This window comes from Pseudonaja textilis, chromosome 15 (genome assembly GCF_049901715.1).
Source record: "Pseudonaja textilis isolate UNSWEBS1 chromosome 15, rPseTex1.2, whole genome shotgun sequence".
Taxonomy (NCBI): domain Eukaryota; kingdom Metazoa; phylum Chordata; class Lepidosauria; order Squamata; family Elapidae; genus Pseudonaja; species Pseudonaja textilis.
This window is the reverse complement of record NC_142004.1, coordinates 1,878,483-1,897,935: the sequence shown is the minus strand read 5'-3', so window position 1 is coordinate 1,897,935 and position 19,453 is coordinate 1,878,483. Positions and strand designations below refer to the sequence as shown.

Below are 19,453 nucleotides of genomic sequence, written 5' to 3'. Positions count from 1 at the left end.
ATCGTGCCGCCATCGATTTTATCGAGCAAGTTTCCCATCAGTAGGAAAATTATCTCGGCATTATTTCCGAAGATTTATCGGATCTGGCAGCTTTTGTTGTACTCCTTGCACTAAATAATGTGGAGGGCTGTGTTCTTCCTTCAGCCTCGGAGGAGGAAAAGGAAAAGTATGACTTCTTTGTTTTGAAAGTCCTTCCTTGTGATTAACGGGCCTCTCCAGCTCTGTAGATCACCCGGCAAACAATGCTGGATGGTGGAAATTGCACAGAAAGTCGAAGTCTTTTTACAAGAGAGAAGCCCCACCTGGTCAGAAGAGATCTGATGTTTGGCCAGTTCAACCATGAAGAGCAGAGATGTTTAGGGTTGGGCAGAGAGAAGCTGTAGAGCAGAGGTCTCCAACCTTGGCAAGGGGAAATTGTCCTTTCAGACTTGCAAGATTCTATTAGTGCAGCTTCACAATAAAGTTAGAATTAGCTTATGTACTAGTGCCTCTGAGTGACCAAGGATGGCTCACCTGAGTGACCAAGGATGGCTCACCTCATACAGGTGAGAACAGAATAACAGAGTTAGAAGAGACCTTGGAGGTCTTCTAGGCCAGGGGTCTCCAACCTTGGCCACTGTAAGACTTGTGGACTTCAACTCCCAGAATTCCCCTGCCAGCAGAGCTAGTCCAACCCGCCACTCAGACAGGGTACCTAACAATTACGAGAACCTCGTTTTTAAGACGGGGCTAAACGTAATTGTTTATGTTTATACAGTTTTGATCTTTCGTGACTGCAAGCTGCCCAGAGTTACCTTGGGAGTAAGAATGGGCGGCCTCCGGATTTGAGAAATAAATACGTAAATTACGGTCGTGCGCGAGCTGTCGAGATTGCCTTCCTCTCTTTCACTTCCCTCTCTTATTTCTTCTCTCTTGTTTCTTTTCTCTTAAACCCCACCTTTTAACCAACCCTTCTTGCCCCCAACAACTTCCTTGAGGAAGAAATAGGTAAGCTGCATTCGCCTGCTTTGTGTACCATGGAGAAATCGAGAATGGCGGGGGGACGACACGGTGGTGGTGGGAGGGCGGCCCCCTGTCAAGAAATCTCTTGATTGTAAATCTAAGGGGAGGCGATTCTTTTAGCCATAAATCCCCTTTGATCAAGTGTGTGTGTGTGTGTGTGTGTGTGTGTGTGTGTGCGAGAGAGAGAGAGAGAGAGAGAGAGAGAGAGAGAGACTGATGAAAAGTCTTGCCTTTGTGGCATGGAATTGCTCAGAGATGATGTTGGTGGTGTTATTATGTCCATCTCTTGGCGACATTGTGGACCAGTTCTTTCCATCTTGCACTAAAGGTAGTCCTTGACTTACCAGGGTTCATTTAGTGACTGTTCAAAGTTACAGCCCCGCTGAAAAAAGGGACTTAGGACTGTTTTTCCACACGTAGGAGGACCCTTTTAGCATCTCCGTGGTCATGTGAGCCAAATTCAGAGGCTTAGCAACTGGCACGTACCTACGACGGTTGCAGTGTCACAGGATCCCCTTTTGCGACCTTCTGACAAAGTCCACGTGAAGGTCCAGATTCACTCAATGACCGTATCCCTCATTCAAACCACTGCAGGGATTCACTTCACAAAGGGGGCAAGAAAAGTTGTAAAAGGAGGGCAAATCTCACTTAACGAATTCCTCCCTCGGCAACATAAATTTTGGGGTCAATTGCAGTCGTAAGTCGAGGACTACCTGTGAGTTCTTCAGCTTGGAGGATAAAGTGATTTATTGGACCAAGAATGGCTGAAACGTTCTGTAGATGTTCTTCTCCAGTTATAGAAAAGAGGAAGCAAACAGACATTTGAACGTGTTTTGTTCAAATATCATGGCTTGAAAATTAAACCTGGTTTCAGGGGTTATCTTTGAAAACATTTCAGCCGATATCTATATTTTTATCCCTTACCTGTGGCATTTTGTCAAGAGCTGCTGAGTCAAGAGGTCAATATCAGTGAGGAACAACGAATATAAATAAAACGATCAAAAAGTAATGAGAGAAGCGAGCAGAGCTTTGCCTAATCCCTTCTTTTAATTTTAAGTTTTGCAATCAAAATAATTCCACCTGGGGTCTAATGTCCGGCACCACCGTGCCACAAAAAATCAACAGCTACTTCATTATTCTGCTGCTTCAAGTGACTAGTCCTCAAGTTTTGACTGGAATGGAACCTGCCCATGACAGTCAAAAGTTTTAATGGCATAAGTCTGAATTGTGGTGAGTCGAGGGTAGTAAATTCTCAAGCATGCAAGCCACGGTGGCCCCAAAGGCGCAGAATTGGAGACGCTTCTTGAGTGAGAAGTGAAATCCCCCCAAATAAAGAAGGAAGTCCGGCTGCCTTTTGCAAAAAAAATACCTTTGGGACCAGTCGTGAGTCAAGGAGGACCTCTAGAAAGTTCCACAGTGCTCATAGGAATTTTGGGGGGTATTTCCCACAGGAAAATTGCATGTCTTGTCAACTGGAGCATGATGTATAAATGCATTTGTTAAATAAATAACATTTTCCTGATTGTTCCATTGGAAAACCTGCTTTCTGGGTACCTTTGGCTGGTGACGTTCCCTCTTTTTTCCCCTTCTCTTAGTTTACACTCTAGCGCTCTGAAGAACTTTCCAGGTTCACGGCGATCGAGTGGCTCCACTCAGTTGGACGGTGGGAATCTTGGGAAGTTTGAATTTGAGATCACCGACTTCTTCCTCTTTGGCTGTCCCCTGGGGCTGGTCCTTGCCTTAAGAAAAACCATCATACCAACTCTTGACAGTACGTTTCCTGCTGGGGATGGAGACCTTCCGAAGCCTCCTCTTCCTTTTCACAACTCTTGCGAGCGGAGATGCAAAATTGGAAGGCTAAAATTAGTCCCGAGGCCAAATATGAGCACCTTTTCAGAGTTCTTCCTGGCCGGGATAACAATTCAGGGTTGCACAGATTGCTGTAAAATCATCTCACCTAGACCGGTGCAACACCTAGAGTAAATTTTGCAACCCTTCGAAATATTTTTACAAGCAGATTGATAAACGAGATAAATGAGCTTGGAAATAGCCTGCTGGTTTTTCTTTTAACGGTTCTTTAAAAGACACGCGGTCAAGAAAGAAGACATGATGCTTTTTAATATACGTATGATACGATTTGTATAATACATCACGTGATCAATTACATAATTATAAGCCGTTATTTAGCCATGCCCTCACAATAAAATCTGGGGTGACTCCTCTTTAAAATCCCAATTCTCTCTGCTCCTGTGAGCACCTGCTTGTTTCATAAAAACACAGGTGACAAAATTGTTTTGGGGTTGCCTAATGAGCACTGAGACCCAACAGGGTTTAAGAAAGAGCATCTTCTCCGAATATTCCTTCAATTTCTGTTCTGAAGATGTAACCCGTTGATTTTTAACTATCTGGAAGAACTGTAGAGCCAATGAAAAGAGTTGTCCGTGAGTTGGCAGAACTGCGGTTGACGGTTTCGGTATCCTTCCCCCTTGGCCAACTCTTTCTCTTCTCTCCATGACTTAGTCTTCCAGTTGAGACCAGCCTGTCAGCAAGTCTACAACCTCTTCCACCCAGCTGATCCTTCGGCCTCTCGCTTGGAGCCTCTTCTAGAGAAGAAGTTCCATATTTTACCTCCCTTCAACATCCCACGTTACCAGCGGTTCCCTCTTGGGGATGGCAATTCAGCCCTTCTGGGTAAGTTCATCCCTCCTCTCCCCCCCCCCGCCCATTTCTACCTTATAAGTGAGCAGGTGATGGGGTGGGTGGCACCTGCTTTAAATTCCTGAGGTGTCTCGTGCCAGCGAGAAGAAGTCGAGACACGGTCAAGATGTTCCTCGGGAAGCTGAGGTCCACATATTGTCTTCTAGGCTAGGGAAGAAGTGAATTGCACTTCTAGATTTCCTTAAGTCCCTGGTGAAGCTGGAGATTTGGAGAAAATCAAATCCAAGGTTGACGAGATACATGAGTCCCAGACTCTTATTTTCTGTGGGACACAAGCAATGGCGTTTTCCTAGGGTTTTCATCCTCGTTGTAGAGTCACCCTTGTCTCCAGCTGTCATAGATCCTTTTTTCATGGGAAGGACACACTATTCGGAGTCAGCCATCAGGAAATAATTGCTGTCAAGCTTACGTCCCGTGGGGAATCTCTGTGGGATTTGCTTTTGAAATGTTCTCCAGCACAGTGGTGATCAAATATTGAATCTTGGGCTAACAAGCAAACACAGATGTCTGATGAACAGGGATGGCAGAATATTAGCATTCTCCCTACGGGTGTGTAGAAGCTCCTGGACTTTTAAAATCTTTGCTCTTAGCTAAAATCCACTTTCCATCTGCTCAAGACTTCTTTAAGGTCCAACCTGATAATTAGACCCAACCTCTGAAAGATGGGTGGGAACTCAACTGAAATGTTCGTATCTTGGACTTCAGAAAAAACTTATGAAATTGGATTGATGGGTGGGAACTCAACCCAAACAATCATATCTTGGACTTCGGGGGGGGGGAAAAACAAGTACCAACCACAAAAGAAAGCATTCTGTATATCCCTGAATCCTAGTTTTAGGCCCCTGGGCCCACGGGACCATGAACTGCCCCCACTTCTGCTATTTGGGTCCAGGACAATGTGATTAGGAGAAGATCTGTGTTTTGGACTATAGATCACCGCTGAACAGGTATAAAAGCTGGGTTGACTTCAAGTGGAGAACAAACAAGGTGGACAAAGATGGATAACTCCTTGACGTTGTTCTCTCCACTGGACTTCCAAATCTGGATGTGAACATCAACACCACAGCAATTATGGTCCATCACCATTCTGCTGTTGCCTCTTGGCGTTAGGCCACCAGCCTTTTATACCTGCTCAGGCCTCACCATGGTCTACCACCAAAGCTTTGTTTCCAACATCCAAACTCTTGTAGAAGATGGCGTTGACGTTGGTTGTAAGCGTCCTGTTCCAAGTGCTTGTGGCCACATGTCTCTTGTCTTCTTGTTTTGTTTTATTTTTTTATTTTCTTGGTTCCCCTCTTTGTTTTCTTCCCCGTCTGTTCTAGTGGAAGCAGTCCAGAACAACCCCGCCCTCCTCATTGAAAGCAACCTTCTGGCTGCTTTCCAGAACCAGGACAACTTCATGGAAACCAGTATCCCTGTCCCTACCTTGAACTGGCAAGACGTGTCCAATAAAACTTCCGGATTTGCTGAGTGTGTGTGATCTGAACCTTTTCCCACCCCCCGTTTGTTCTTGTGTGGTGTTTTCGGAGTGGTGGCTAAATGCTGGAACCTCCCATCCTGAAAGCTTTTCCAGTCTTTCGTAGAAGACAGGCCCACGGAGAATGTCCCAGCTGTGCTGGAGGAAAACAGGAGGGATGAGCGAACGAACGAGGCAGCGAGGGGAAACCAAAATTGAGAATGGCCTTCGGGTATTTCCTGCTGGGTTACCTACACCAAGAATTGGCAAACATTTGAGAAGGTGGAGAAGTTTCTGTCCCTGAGAAGAAACTTTGCATTGCCGGAGATATAAATCCCACAAATCAATATCGATATCTTTTACAATCTTCTTCTATAGATGAACGTTTCCCGTGTCGTTTCAACCATTTTTCTCAAAGCTGGGACTCTCCAGATATGCTGAGCTACCGTCCCCGCCATCAGGAACCAGAATGTTGGCTGTGTTGGCTGAGAGGACAGTAGCCCAGAACATCTGGAAGGTGCCAGGGTTCAGGGAAAAGCTGCAGCAACGTCTGCTTAGAAGCCAACATTGGGCGGTATTTCAGTGGGATGTAACTCGGGATGATGACATTGGGCATGGAATTGTGGAAGTTCTAGGAACAGAGTGCCACCTTCTCCAGAGCTCAAAGAATGGTCAAGTTGAGTTCTTTGGGTTATTTCGGTTTGGTTGATGTGGCCAGGAAAAGACGCGCTCGCATTTATTTTTGCGGGGGCTGCCTCCAAACCTACTTAAATTTTTGGGGGGGCAAAGGCTGCAATTGAGAATGTTTCTTGCTCCCTTGGGAAAGCTTTCACGACCTCCCCTGTCCCATCAGCTCTCCTGCATGGCATATTTGTGAGCTTGTGGGTGGCTTGTTTGAGTTTGGGGGCTTTATTTGGGTTGCCTGGCTCTCTCTCTCTCTCTCTCTCTCTCTCTCTCCTCCAACCCCAGCGAGGGACTTCAGGAAGGATCAGAAATGCCTCCCTCCCATTCAGATTTGGAACCAACTTGTGAAGGCCCACCAGAGCAGGGTTTGTCAACCTTGGCAACTTGAAGATAGGTGGACTTCAACTCCCAGAATTCCCCAGCCAGCATGGCAACCTTAAGATGTATGGACGCATCTCCCAGAATTCTCTAACCGGCATGGTGACCTTACGATGCGTGGACTTCAACTCCCAGAATTCCCCAGCCTGCCCTGGCAACCTTAAGATATGGGGACTTCATCTCTTAGAATTCTGGGAGTGGAAGTCCACCTATCTTAATGTTGCCATAGTTGAGAAAGTCCTGCTCTCCACAAACTGTGCCTGTTGGGTATGAGCCATCCCAGCACCCAGGTGGAATTCTTAGATGTTTCTGTTTCCTTCTAAAGAAGACTTGTCAAGCTTCTCTTCTGTTGGTTTCCATGGCTGTGGAGATCCTGTTTTGATGCTTTCACCATTGCGTCCATCTAACGTTTTGCCTTGGTGCTTCCCTACCAAAGCTTCTTCTGTGGTGTTGGTTCTGAGAGCTTTGACCGGATGTCTACCATGGTGGCATCCAGCCTAATGTTTGTATATGTGCCTGCTTTTTCTTTCTTTTTTTTAAAAAAAAACAATTTCTTGACGTAGTTATGGCATCCTGGTTGTCTTTGTGTGTTTGTGGTTGGGTTTAATATTCCCGATTTCCCCGTTTCGTCCCTGTAGCAGATGTTGTTCAGTCTCATGGTGGCGTCTTGGTGGAAAACACGTCCCCGTCTGCTCCCGTTTCCGCCCCACAGTTCAGAACCTTCCGGAGAGCAAGTGAAGTGAGCACTGTCAGCCAGGTGTCCGGAATGGCAGACAGTTACACTGCTTCCAACATAGCCAACAGTAAGTGTTTTTCCCCAGGGAAATGAGCTTTCCCCGTGCTTAGTTCTCTCAACCCGCTGTGAAGATCGGCTGATGCCTTCTACTGCTTCTCTCCAAAGTTCTCCGAGCCTGGGAATAAATATGGAGCTTTTCAAGATATTGCAAAAGAAGGAAAGGGCAGAAGAGTGGTTAGCACCCAAAATGGATGCCTTGTCCCTCACGGTCAAAACAGCAAACTCCTTCCAAATGCAGAGTTTGTACTGCAGTGTTTCTCAAGCTTGATACTCTAAGATGGGTGGACTTCCAACGCTAGGAGTTGAGGTCCACCACACCTCTTAGAGTGTGCCAAGGTTGAGAAACACAGCCATATCGCAAGAAGTAAGACGTGAAAATGTCCATTTTTTGTTCCAGGTTCAGAGAATGTCATCTCCAACTCACTGCACCATTGGCCATCAGAGTTTTTCAGCTCTGCTTTCTTACCCTCCCATAATTCCTGAAACCCCAAAGAACAAAGCACAACCCTTGTTAAGAAGTCGTAGCTTTCAAAAGTTGCTTCCCTTTTCAACCTCCTGCTGTGATGCATCAGCTAAAGCCAAGATCGCAAATTCCCAACTCTGAAGCCAAAGGCATGGTTGACTTTTAACTCATCTGACATATGGTTGAACGCATTCTACATCTCCCATAGGTCAAAAATCTATGGTGCATTATTTTTTTTTGCATGGTCCCCCATGTGGTTTAACAAAAGTTGTGTTTTATTTTTGTGTTGTCTTTCTCCGTCTCTCTTTCTCTCTCTCTTCGAAAATGTGATTCCTTTTAGATAAAAAACATCATCTCAACCACTCCAGAGGGTTTAGCCTTCTGGCTCTCCTAGCGCTTCCCCACAAACCTCACATCCAGTCCTTCCCCCAGAGGACTGGGAGGCTCAAGCCCGAAAGATCCCCGAATCCTTCAAGACGAAGGTTTGAAAACTCCCTCCACAGGGAAACGGAGACCGTTCGCCTGATTCCAGATCTTGATGTCCACAAAGGTATTCTGGAGAGCGAGGAGAATGGGATCAAAACGGAGCAATTGCTTATCTCTTCTTTCGCTGTCTCCAGAACCCAGAAATCTTCTTCACGGGAGGTCTTCCTCAAATCTTGCTGTCTATTTAACAAACCACCCTTTTTACTCTCGTTCTGGAGATTAACCAAACACGCTACTAACAGCCCATCATAGAGAGTCAAGCTCATTCCGATTCATCTTAACGTTCTACACTTGCACGTCTCCTCCGATTAGCTTGTCCTCTTGAGTTGTTTCTTGAGAAGAAAAGGCTGGTTCTTGACTGCTCTGCTTTGGAGAATTCCTTAAATATTTTGCGAGCCTGAAAAAGCAGAAGTAGTTTGGCTTGGAAGCTCCCGCTTTGCTTTCCCAACTGTCAATTTGGACATTGAGAGCTCGGCCATACGTGGTCCCACTCCATATTTGAGTGTCTTTGTCTATTATCATCATCTCAGAAGTGGACTTTTTCCTGGAATTAAGAGCAGAATTAAAAGAAGGAATTGAATGAAGCCCAGGAAAGTCACTTCTTGTGAGATCGAGGCTACATAAATTTGATTTAGAAATTAATTGACCGAGCTAGCTTATTTTTCTGGACGTCAAATCTAGGAATTCTGCTTACAGGCCAGTCTTTGACCCTGTCCATTTCAATTTCCAAGAATGATAACACTGAACAACAGGTGGGAGCTTTCTTATCCAGACTAGCCTCTCTCTGTCCTTTCTTTGAGGGTCGAATTTTGGCTATCCTGTTGTAAGATTCAGAAATAGGCTCCTCAAGGTGTGTTCTCAAAAATCAAAGCCGCAAGGAAGGCCAATCTGATGACTTTTCCGTGTGTGTGTGTGAGACAGCTCCTCCTGAACCTTCCATGGTCCGAGAAAAGCCATGGCCAAACATTTCATAGGGCTGATGTGGACAAACCAGGGGAGTTTACTGGGCCTTCTCCTGGATGGTCTACGGTGTTGGGAGTTGATGGAGATGGAAGGATGCTTTGCAGAAACCCAACGGGATTTCTTTCTTCTCTCAGTTGCAGCCAAGTGGTGGGGAACCAAAAGGATTGACTATGCTCTCTACTGTCCGGATGCGCTGACCGCCTTCCCCACAGTTGCCTTACCACACCTCTTTCATGCCAGCTACTGGGAATCCACAGACGTGGTCTCCTTCCTCCTTAGACAGGTGAGAACCCTCCTGCCAATATCTTTGGGATGGGATTCTACTGGTTTGGACCGGTTTGAGCGAGCCGGTAGTTCCAGTGATTCATTTGGCCTCGTCCCTGCCCTTTTCCTGTGCTTTATTTCCTTGTTTTTGAGCATAGCTGATTCGCGCGGCAGAGTGGTTTGCCGTGCATCAGCTGTTTTACTCACCAGGATGCAGCAGAAGTTAAATATTATAGCTAAAAATGGCCTTTTCTAAATGCTGTGGGTACGCACGCTCACTGAACCGGTTGTTACACCAGCTGAATCGCACCGCTGTTCCCATCCCTCTGCTAGCAAACCGTTGCCCATCATGGACTTAAGTGTGGGGTCTGGACTCCTTGTCCATTTGTAAACCGGGCTTTGTGTCTTTGTGGGTCGTGCCAAGGTGAGAGCCCATTCATCAGAAGTGGCACCTCAGCGCGGGCAAACCCCGTTTCATCTTTCAGGTGATGCGGCATGAAAACGGCAGCATTCTTGAAGTGGACGGGAAAGAGATCTCCGTCTTCACGCCTTCCAAACCCAGGGAGAAATGGCTTCGTAAACGGACTCATGTCAAGCTACGGGTAGGTTGCATTAATCACCCCCATCGGTCAGCGTTCCAAATTGGGATGGCCGGGACACAGAGGAGGATAAAGCCCCAAATTACAACTTTGTGTTAAGAATCTGGGCGAGAGTGGTACCATTGATTCAGCGAGAATCAATAATAATAATAATCATAACTGGCTGACTGCGCAGATTAATAATAATATCACATCAAGAAATTGCAGTTTGCTGCAATAACACCAGCGGAACTGCAAAAAACTGCGCTACTCGAACTTCATACATTTTAAGAAGATACTTGGTTGATAACTGAGTTTCATGTTTAATGAATGAAAGAGATTATAATATAATATAATGTGTAATGGGGTGCCTTTTAAAAAACTAGCTATATCCAATTAAAGCTCTTTTGCTAGATTACCGTTAATTCTTGATTTTCCTACCGAGCAAAGAGACAAAGATGAAATATTTAATTTATATAAATTCAACGCAGATTCATTTCAATTTTGGGGTACTGTGAAAACCTGACAAAAAAGCAGCCCGCAAAGCCAAGAGGGGAGAAATCTTGAATTCTTCATTGCCAGAGAAGCCCAATTCTGACAGTCGAGGGGAACAGTGTGTGATCCTTGATCATTACTGAAGTTTTGTGAGTTTTTAAAAAATTTATGAAACAGTTTGAACACGATGGCCACGATCAAGTAAATAAGTAAAAGGGTACAAGATGGAGTTGCAACGTGCAGAACCTGTTGTATAATCCAATATTTGTCAGTGAGGTGAACCGGGGGGCTGACAGCCACCCTGAGAGTTGAATTAAAAAGTAAATTTAAATCAATGCATCCACTCAGCCAGGCAGGAAAAAGCTCCCCGCTTCAATTTAAATAAAGCTCCGTGCCCAAAAATGATTAATGGCCATCCAGACTCATTGATCACCCTGCGTCAACCAGCAAACCAGGCAGAGTCGAGAGTTGTGCATGCGTGGAAGACGTGGAGCATACAAAATCAGACGTAAACTACCAGTATAAAATTGTCCGTCTGCCATGGTGGGAATCGATGGGAATCCCAAACGGCGACGTTTGCTTCTTCTCTTCTTTTCGCAGAACGTCACCGCCAATCACAGGATCAATGACACCATAGCCAATGAAGAACGGCCCCAGGTGTTAAACGGGAGGTTCATGTATGGCCCGTTGGACATGGTCACGCTCACGGGGGAGAAGGTGGGTGGCTGATCTGGTCCCATGAAAGCTTGAAAAAGCGGCAGGGGTGAGGACCCGAAGAAGGCTTGTTTCCACAGGATCGCATGTCCCAACTGTAATTGACTCCTGACGAATGTATCTTTTCTTTTATGTAGACTGAGAGCATTTGCACCAAAGACAAATTCCTTGTGTGTCCAATCACACTTGGCCAATAAATTATTCAGTTCAATTCAATTCTATTCTGTAGCGGTAGCATTTGTAGACTTCTAAAATGAAAGGATTGGTATGTTGTAGAGGTCCTCCAGGTTGGGTTCCCCCTCCCCAACCTCCTTGGGGGGTCCACCTGTCTTAAAGTTGAGAAACATAGAGCTCTCAATCTCAATCACAGCGGTCTGGGAGTTGGAAGTCCACCTATCTTAAAGCTGCCGAAGTTGAATGCCGTTCTAGATCTCTCCATCAACCAGAATGGAAGTCAGAGCTAAGTAGAGCCACGTCAGCAAGATCAGTACGCAGCCTTAGGTGAAATGTAGTCAAAATGTATGAACTTCAACTCCCAGAAACCACCAGCTAGCTCTACCAGATGAGGAATTCTGGGAGTTGAAGTCTACCTACCTTCAAGCTGCCAAGGTAGAGAAACATAGATCCAGAGCCCTCAGCCCGCCAAAATGGAACTGGAGCTAAGTCGAGCCACATTAGAAAGACGAATGAGCAGCCTTATAACCAGAAAGAAAGTGAAGTGAATTCTATTGTAGGGGGATGTTCATGTTTTCTCACCCTCCCCAGTATAAACCCATTAATGACTGCAGTAGGTTCACCCAAGGTAGTCTGCACGACCCTGGGATTCGAACTCAGATGGTGCTGAGATTCCAGATGTCTTCTTCTTTGTGCTTCAGGTGGACATTCACATCATGACCCAGCCTCCCTCAGGGGAATGGGTTTATTTTGACACGGAGATCGCCAACAGCAGTGGGCGCGTTTCCTACATGATTCCTGAGCAGAGACGGCTGGGGATCGGGGTCTATCCTGTCAAAATGGTGGTGAGGTACGTTCTTGTGCACAGAGATTTGCCAGGGAATGGCACAGCCGTGGAGCAGTAGGTAGGAAAAATGGGCACAGCTTGAAAAATGCAGATGTGGCAACTGAGGCCACCTGATTGTGGGTGAGCTATGATTATGATTCTTGATGAATGTATCTTTTCTTTTATGTACACTGAGAGTATTTGCACCAAGACAAATTCCTTGTGTGTCCAACCACACTTGGCCAATAAATAATCCTTCTATTGGCATCTTCATCCTTAATCCAAGGCAGAGAGCGATTGCTTATCTTTTAGATTCCTGTCCTGTTTTCCCCCTTTGAAGGCTGACGCATAATTACGACCGCTTAAATTTAAGGAAAAAAATAATCTATTCAGTCTCTCAGCCAAGATTGATGTACCTGTTCGGCTAAAACAGCTTCTGAACTTAACTTCTGTCTTCATGTTCCCCCTTCTGACTAACAACGTTGAAAAATGGCAAGCACGCTGTTGACCTTAATCTGGAAGGACAGCATAGATCCCTAAAATAGGCATTAATACAATTTAACTTTCCCCAGAAGACTAGGGGAAAAAAATGCACTGAGGACTACCGTACCTGTATCATGAAATCAAGATTCACTTCCTTGTTTCTTTCTCCTTAGGGGGGATCACACATACGCAGATAGCTACATCACCGTTTTACCGCGGGGGACCGAATTCGTGGTCTTCAGCATTGACGGCTCCTTCGCAGCCAGCGTCTCCATTATGGGCAGCGACCCAAAAGTCAGAGCTGGAGCAGTTGATGTCGTACGGTAGGTGGGGTCAGCGGCGGTGGGGAGCGTTAGGACTGGGAAGTTGTACTGAAGAATGGGATTTTCATGCTGTTGGTTTCCTGTCGGAAGCTCCAAGGCACTTGCGGGTTGAAAGGATTAGCCAGTGACGTCACCGTTGCCCTGGAAACACCCAGTTGCACATCCCCATAGTGAGCCCACCGAAGTGGTACCTATTTATCTACTTACATTTGCGTGCTTTCAAACTGCTAGGAGCTGGAGCGAAGGATGGGAGCTCACCCCATCCCAACATCAGCACGTGGGTCTCGAACGCTGGCTGATTTTCAAGCCGTTGTTCTAACCACCTGAGCCGCCATGCTCCTTATGGGATACTATAAGAATAGCAGGAACTTGTTTTTTTTTTCCCAGTTGAAAACAAGAGACCCTTTTCCACGCTTATATTCACACTGCCTCTCGCTCTCTCCGCTCATCCATCTTTCTCGTTTCCCCCATCCTTAGGCACTGGCAAGAGCTTGGCTACCTCATTATCTACGTCACGGGCCGGCCCGACATGCAGAAGCAGAGAGTGGTCGCCTGGTTAGCACAGCACAACTTTCCCCACGGGATTGTCTCCTTCTGCGACGGGCTGGTTCATGATCCCTTGAGGCACAAAGCCAACTTCCTGAAGTCTCTCGTCACAGACGTAAGCAGAATTCGCAGTGGGGTTAAAGCAGATGCGGTCAGGCTGGGCCAGGTCCCCTTAAAAGCGCCTTTGAGAATCTGGGACCTTCTGATCAGAAATTATATTGCAGGAAAGTTAACAAGTCCTTACGAGGAAAAATAAAATAAAATTCCAGAGATTGCTGAGTATCAAACATGAGTCCTGTTTATAAAGATTCACATTCTTGCACATCTTTCTCTTGCCCTTATATTTTTTCCACATTTTTTAACCACCCACGATGGGCTGTGTAGCTGTCTGTGGTGGGCAGGAGATCTGGTTTCCATCCGTCACTTCTTTGAATCGGTTTCTTAGTACAGGTAGTCCTCTGCTTATGACCACAATCAAGCCCAAAATTTCTTTTTTTTTTTCCAAAGAATTTTTTTTTATTTTTAGACATACACAAACAAAACATGAAAACGTAAAGCCATCTTCCAATTACATACATATAGTGTGTCGGTTGGTTACAAACTTCTCCATAGTCCTCACTTACAATTGTTGTATATATTCTCACATTATCAAACAGATATTTCTAAATACATTTATCTTTGTTAGTCAATCATTTGACTATATGATTATTTATTCACGTTATGCGAGATATTCCATATTTTTAAATTGATTTATAACGATTCATATTATCATCCTAAATCCATCCCATAATTATAATATAACAATACATCTTTATATATTCTATATAGTTCAGCCATCTAATCAGTCTTTGAAGAAAATATGAATGGAATGTACTTTCGATTTCAAACTGTTGCCTGCTCTTTGAAACTACCCCCCTCCCTTCTGTTGTCAACTATAAAACACGTATACAAAATGTTTTCTGAGTTGACACTTCCAAAACTTCAAAAGGATTTATTGGGAGTTAACATGTCCAGCGCTGCCTGGGTATAGCCGACTCTGAGGCACATCATTCACTGTCAGCCTTGACCCTGGTTTTCCCCCACCCCCTGGGTGTGTCATAATTCATATTCTCCAATGGGACGCCTCCATAGCCCAGAGTCATCCATCCTGTTCTCCAGTTAGAATTTTGCCCAGCAGAAACTTCAGTCACCTAGTTACTATCTTTGAAAACATTTATGGAATGCAACCTGCCCACTGCTCCCCCCCTCCCTGTCCGTTGGCAACTCTAAAAGACCACAGGAATATTTTATGAGTTGACAGATTGACTTTTTCTTCTTCTTCTAGCTGGACATGAAGATCCATGCGGCCTATGGATCCACCAAGGATGTCTCCGTCTACACCTCCATCAACCTGTCCCCTTCACAGATCTACATTGTCGGGCGGCCTACCAAAAAGTTACAGAACCAATGCCAAGTGAGAACCTTTTATTGTAAGGGGTCCAGCTTGCTTTCCACGGTCAATAAATCTCAGGGAAGCATCTTGTAGAAGAAAGGAGCAACGTTAGCAAACTCACCTTAGCTCTGTTGGATTGAGGAACTTTTGGAAAGATGTTCCAAAGATCAGGCTTAGCTTTGGAGCCTAAGCCAGAACAACGAAGCAGGTTGGGTTGGAAACGCCCAGAGGTTGCAAGCTGACCAGATATACATGTTCAGCTGCTTGGGCCAGTACGTAGAACCAATCCTGGTTTTCTTCCAGATACCAACTGCAAGGGTATGAGCCAGGGGTGGGTTTCTACCAGTTCGCACCTATTCGCTAGAACCTGTTGTTAACATTCTAAGCAGTTCGGAGAACCGGTTGTTAGAAGAAATTGCTGGTCTAATCCTGTAAGGAAGGCAGGAAGGAAACATTCTGGTGTTGCTTACAGAAACTGCCTCTCCGTTAACCCTTATTACATTCTTGGCAGGACTAGACTTCCTGTCTCTAGAACTTCTCTGGAGTTTTTTTTTCCCTTCCTTTCTATGTCTGCTGCTCTTCAGAGCTACCGGTTCTACAGAGGTGGACAGAACCGGTAGAAACCCACCCCGGTGGGAAGCATTTTGGAAGGGATGTAGGAAAGGAGAAGGAAAATGCTTCTTCTCCCAACTACCTCAAAGGGCAAAACAGGATTGTGCTCACCAGATATGGGAAGAGGAAAAGCAGGGAAGGACAAGACTTTGATGACGGTGGTAGAGTGAAGTAGGGGAGGGAAAGGGGCCGGGAAACCGATCTGTTGGTAGGTCCTCTGAAAGAGAAGTTCTTTGACCTTAAGCCAAGGGCACCACCCTGAGTCCTCTCCCAAAGTAAGGAATTTTTGGTGTCTCTTGTCCTGCAGTTCATCACAGAAGGCTACGCGTCCCATCTGGCTCAGCTGGAGTACACTCATCGCTCTCGGCCTGCCAAGAACACCACGCGAATGGCTCTCCGGAAGGGCAGCTTCGGACTCCCAGGCCAAACCGAATTCCTGCGCAAGAGGAACCACCTGTTGCGAACTATCTCCTCCCAGCCCACCGTGTCCTCTGGCCAGAGTGCCAGTTACCGTCCAGAGTGGACACAAAGCCACTCCGAAAGTGACCGGGAAAGGGACCGAGAACGCAGCCAACGGAGCATGAGTCTCGCCACGGGCTGCTGGGGCCGAAGCACACTCCCAAGGCTCGAACCGGGGAACTTGGGTCAGAAGTAGAGGCGTCCGAGGCGCGATGATGGCCGGCTGCACTTGCCCGGGTGGCGGAAGCAGGGGCCACGGCATGGCCAGTGGCGTGGGGCTCGTGGGCAAATATGGTGCTACTTATTGCCGGTGGGGCGGCAGTGACCTGGCCAGGAGCAACCAAGCAATTTGGGTTTCCTTCCCCCCCACCACTCACAAAACATGGCAGGGACGTTGGGTACGTGGAGAGCAACCGGGGAGGCCGAGAACAGGAGCCACCTTCTGCCCCTGAGACTTCAAGCTGCCTCATCTTCAAAGATCCACCATTTTCCGGCTCTTTATCCAGGGTTAGAGATTGTAAATACGTGCCTGTCCAGCTTCTTCGTAGCCGTCCATCAAAGACGAGAAGACACATCATCCAAGTAAACCCACCGGTACCGTTGGGAGCAGCAGCAGGAGAGCAGATTGTGCTCACGTAGACCGGACACGAGGAAGGGGACATCGACAACTATCACTACTTTACAACCCGCAACCACACTTGATTCATTTCTGGAGTCTGGAAGGACTCGGAGACCCACAAGCAGAAGCCACAGCCCCAGGGCCGAGTCACGTTGGACGGCTTCAACGGTGGCGATATAAAGCTACGGGTGCAATGCACACACTGCTGGATTGGTGATTTTATCGAGGCTGGTTCTAATTAAAGGCTTTTTATTTTTTAAATAAGAGTTTGGAAGTTGACGGATTGCACTAATTCAGGAAATTTTTTAAAAACAAGTCTTAACAGGCACGGGATTCTGCCCCTTCGGAAGGAAGGGAGCACGACTTGGGCACGACCTTCTGAAGGCAGGACCTGCCGTATGATTCGGAACACCTGGGAAGTGGCGATATTTCCTCAGCCTAAAACCGAAAATAAAAAGAAGCTACGTCCAAATTCTTCCCAGGCCTTTTCAGATTGTTGTTGTTTATTTATTTATTTATGAATTCCCCTCCCTGCCTTTAGACTGGAATCGTTTTCTCGTTTTTCCAACGTTATAGTATCAGATTTCGGGAGGGGTTGTAAACTCGGTTTTCTTTTTTTTAAACCGGTAGATATATCACAACTGTACACCTCATGGTTTTTAGGGGTTTGCACTGAGAAACTTTTAGGAAGGAGGTCTGGTTTTTATTTTATTTTTATTTTTCAAGCGACTCCTTCCGGATTTATAGCGCATGTCATTCAATGTTGTTAAGCCACGGAAGGTCTGTCTGTACTTAACAGACGCACAACAACACGGCAGGCTTGAACGAAGGGGGAGATTTCCCCACCCATTCGCCCTTTGGATATTTCGGAAAGATTTTTTTTTAAAAAGTTCGCATTAGCCATTTGAGCCACCTCGCAGAGACATCAACCTGACCAGGGAAGTTAGGAGAGGGAAAACGGCATTTTTTTTCCCCCGCCTGGAAGAGATTTGATGCTAAAAACGATAGGATCTCTGAGCAGAAGGGGATTTATAATACAGGGGGTCCTTGGCTTACGACCATTCAGAGTTACAATGGCACTTAAAAAAAGGGTGACTTATGACCGTTTCTTGTACCGTCGCGGTATCCCGTTAGTCACGGGATCAAAATTCACCCACTTGGCAGTGGATTCATCCTTGTGACGGTCGCAGGGTCCCAGGGAGGTGTGTGCTTGTCACAGGATCCCCTTTGGCCCCCTTCAGATGAGCAAAGCCAACGGGGGATCCTGACTCACTTAACAAGCATCGGACAAATAACTACAGGGACTCCTTTAATGACGGCGGCCAGAAAGGTCACAAAAGGGGGCAAAAACTCCACCACTGTCCCGCTTAGCAACGGAAATCTGGGAGGGTCGTAAGTCCAAGGAGGACCTGTATTTTCCTCCTCCTTCTCTGCTCGTTTACCTGGCTTGAAAGAGGTTTGAAAGCTTTGGGGGGGGGAAAGACGTGAGGGGGGGTGGCATTTGTCTGGCTGTTCACCCTCCTTCTTCGTCTGCCCTGTTTGCCATCCAGATTTTTCTAGCTGCTGCCAAGGGGCATTTCGGCCCATCCTAAAGCCCCAACCTCTTCACTGGGAGGTCAACCTTGTCTTTATCGGCCTGCAATGCCGCTCCTTTTTTTATATGCTTTGCTCAGATATCTCCACTGTCCGCCTCCGACCGCTTGTATCACCCCTTATCTCGCAGGCGCATCTTCGTCCGTCTTTTCCGGCCTTTCCCCCCCGCCAGACCGACGGGCGTCCCAATGGATGGGCACTTTTGCACTGTGAAATGCAGCCTTTTTCCAACCTCTGCAACGCTTCGGTGGTTTGCCTGGATATATATATTTTTTAATGAACAAATATCCACCCAATGCTCTTTTTTATAATATATCCCTCCCCCCCACCCCTTTAAATCTTCTCCAGCATCCGTTTCTCTTCCTTTGAAAAGTGCCGGAGTAAAATTCACTGTACGGAGAAAATCTCGGTGGTTTAGGAAGCCATATTGTATGATACTAAGCCATCTGTCCAACTGCGAAGGGGTCTGGAAGGTTTCTCACACTACTTATGGGATTTATTTATTTTTCTTCTCTCTCTGGTTGCGCCTAGTGCTTAGGGATGGACGTTGAAAAACAGGAGTGGGAGAAGTGTCCAAAAGGATTGCGTATCTGCTCTGTCTCGTCCGATCACCGCGTCTCCATTATGTCGCGCGCAAAAAAAAAAGACATCGCAAAAACTGCCAAGGGAACCACACACACTGTTTGGGACTTCCTCCCTTCCTTCTTTTACTCTGCACAACCCGTCAACCAAGACACAACCTGATGTGTAAACATTTTCAAATTCTAAAGAAAAACAAAAACACTTACGTCTCGTGTCTCCGTGTGTGCATTTGCAAGACGTGTGTAAAAAGCCGGTTGTACGACTCAAATGTTTTTGCAAACTTGGGCAAATTTTAAGGTGGAGGGAAATCTCAACATGCTGGCCGGGGGGATTCTGGGAATTGAGGTCCACCCATGTTGGCTGGGGGATTCTGGTTGTTGGAAGTCCACAGGTCTTAAAAGTTGGCCGAGGTTGGACACTCCTGATCTGAAACACCTCTGCTTGGAAAGAATGTAGATCTGTTTTATTTTATTTTATTTATTGGAACCGAAGGGCTCCAATCTGATCCAGAATTAGAAACCTGGCAATTCTCACCCATCACCCCCTTAAATCCCAGGATAGCAGAAAGGTAGCAGGCAAACTGGAACGTCTTGATGGAAGGAAAGCCTCCCCGCTTTTCAATCCAGGCAGATCTCTTTGCCTTTTCAAACAGGGCAACATTTCAGTTTGAAGGAGGTTTATCGTGCCCTGCAGCGGAGTCGAGCACCTTGACCAAGTTTGGTTCCCGCCGGATTTAGCCAAAGCGGCTTGGCTGGGAAGCATTTATCTCTCTTTTCAATGTCTTCACCATCACTACAAGGTTCCTAT

The 19,453-nt window shown here is 46.3% G+C and overlaps 1 protein-coding gene across 8 annotated transcripts in view; it reads left to right on the top strand.

Moving 5' to 3' along the window:
* The window catches only part of PITPNM2 (phosphatidylinositol transfer protein membrane associated 2), an 88,791-nt gene extending 69,895 nt beyond the window's left edge, over positions 1-18,896 (top strand). For 3 of the 8 annotated variants that reach the window (XM_087913035.1, XM_087913036.1, XM_087913038.1), the window contains 13 exons: positions 2,598-2,773; positions 3,523-3,693; positions 5,043-5,192; positions 6,877-7,041; positions 7,838-8,047; positions 9,081-9,229; positions 9,696-9,812; positions 10,884-11,000; positions 11,873-12,021; positions 12,654-12,803; positions 13,281-13,464; positions 14,674-14,802; positions 15,701-18,896. In XM_087913035.1, the coding sequence (XP_087769161.1) occupies positions 2,598-2,773; positions 3,523-3,693; positions 5,043-5,192; positions 6,877-7,041; positions 7,838-8,047; positions 9,081-9,229; positions 9,696-9,812; positions 10,884-11,000; positions 11,873-12,021; positions 12,654-12,803; positions 13,281-13,464; positions 14,674-14,802; positions 15,701-16,048 (2,215 nt within the window). In that variant the 3' untranslated portion in view covers positions 16,049-18,896. The remainder of the gene's footprint in view (positions 1-2,597; positions 2,774-3,522; positions 3,694-5,042; positions 5,193-6,876; positions 7,042-7,837; positions 8,048-9,080; positions 9,230-9,695; positions 9,813-10,883; positions 11,001-11,872; positions 12,022-12,653; positions 12,804-13,280; positions 13,465-14,673; positions 14,803-15,700) is intronic. The other 5 variants (XM_087913037.1, XM_087913039.1, XM_087913042.1 and 2 more) reach the window with 5 other exon arrangements.
* Positions 18,897-19,453: the final 557 nt, after the last annotated feature.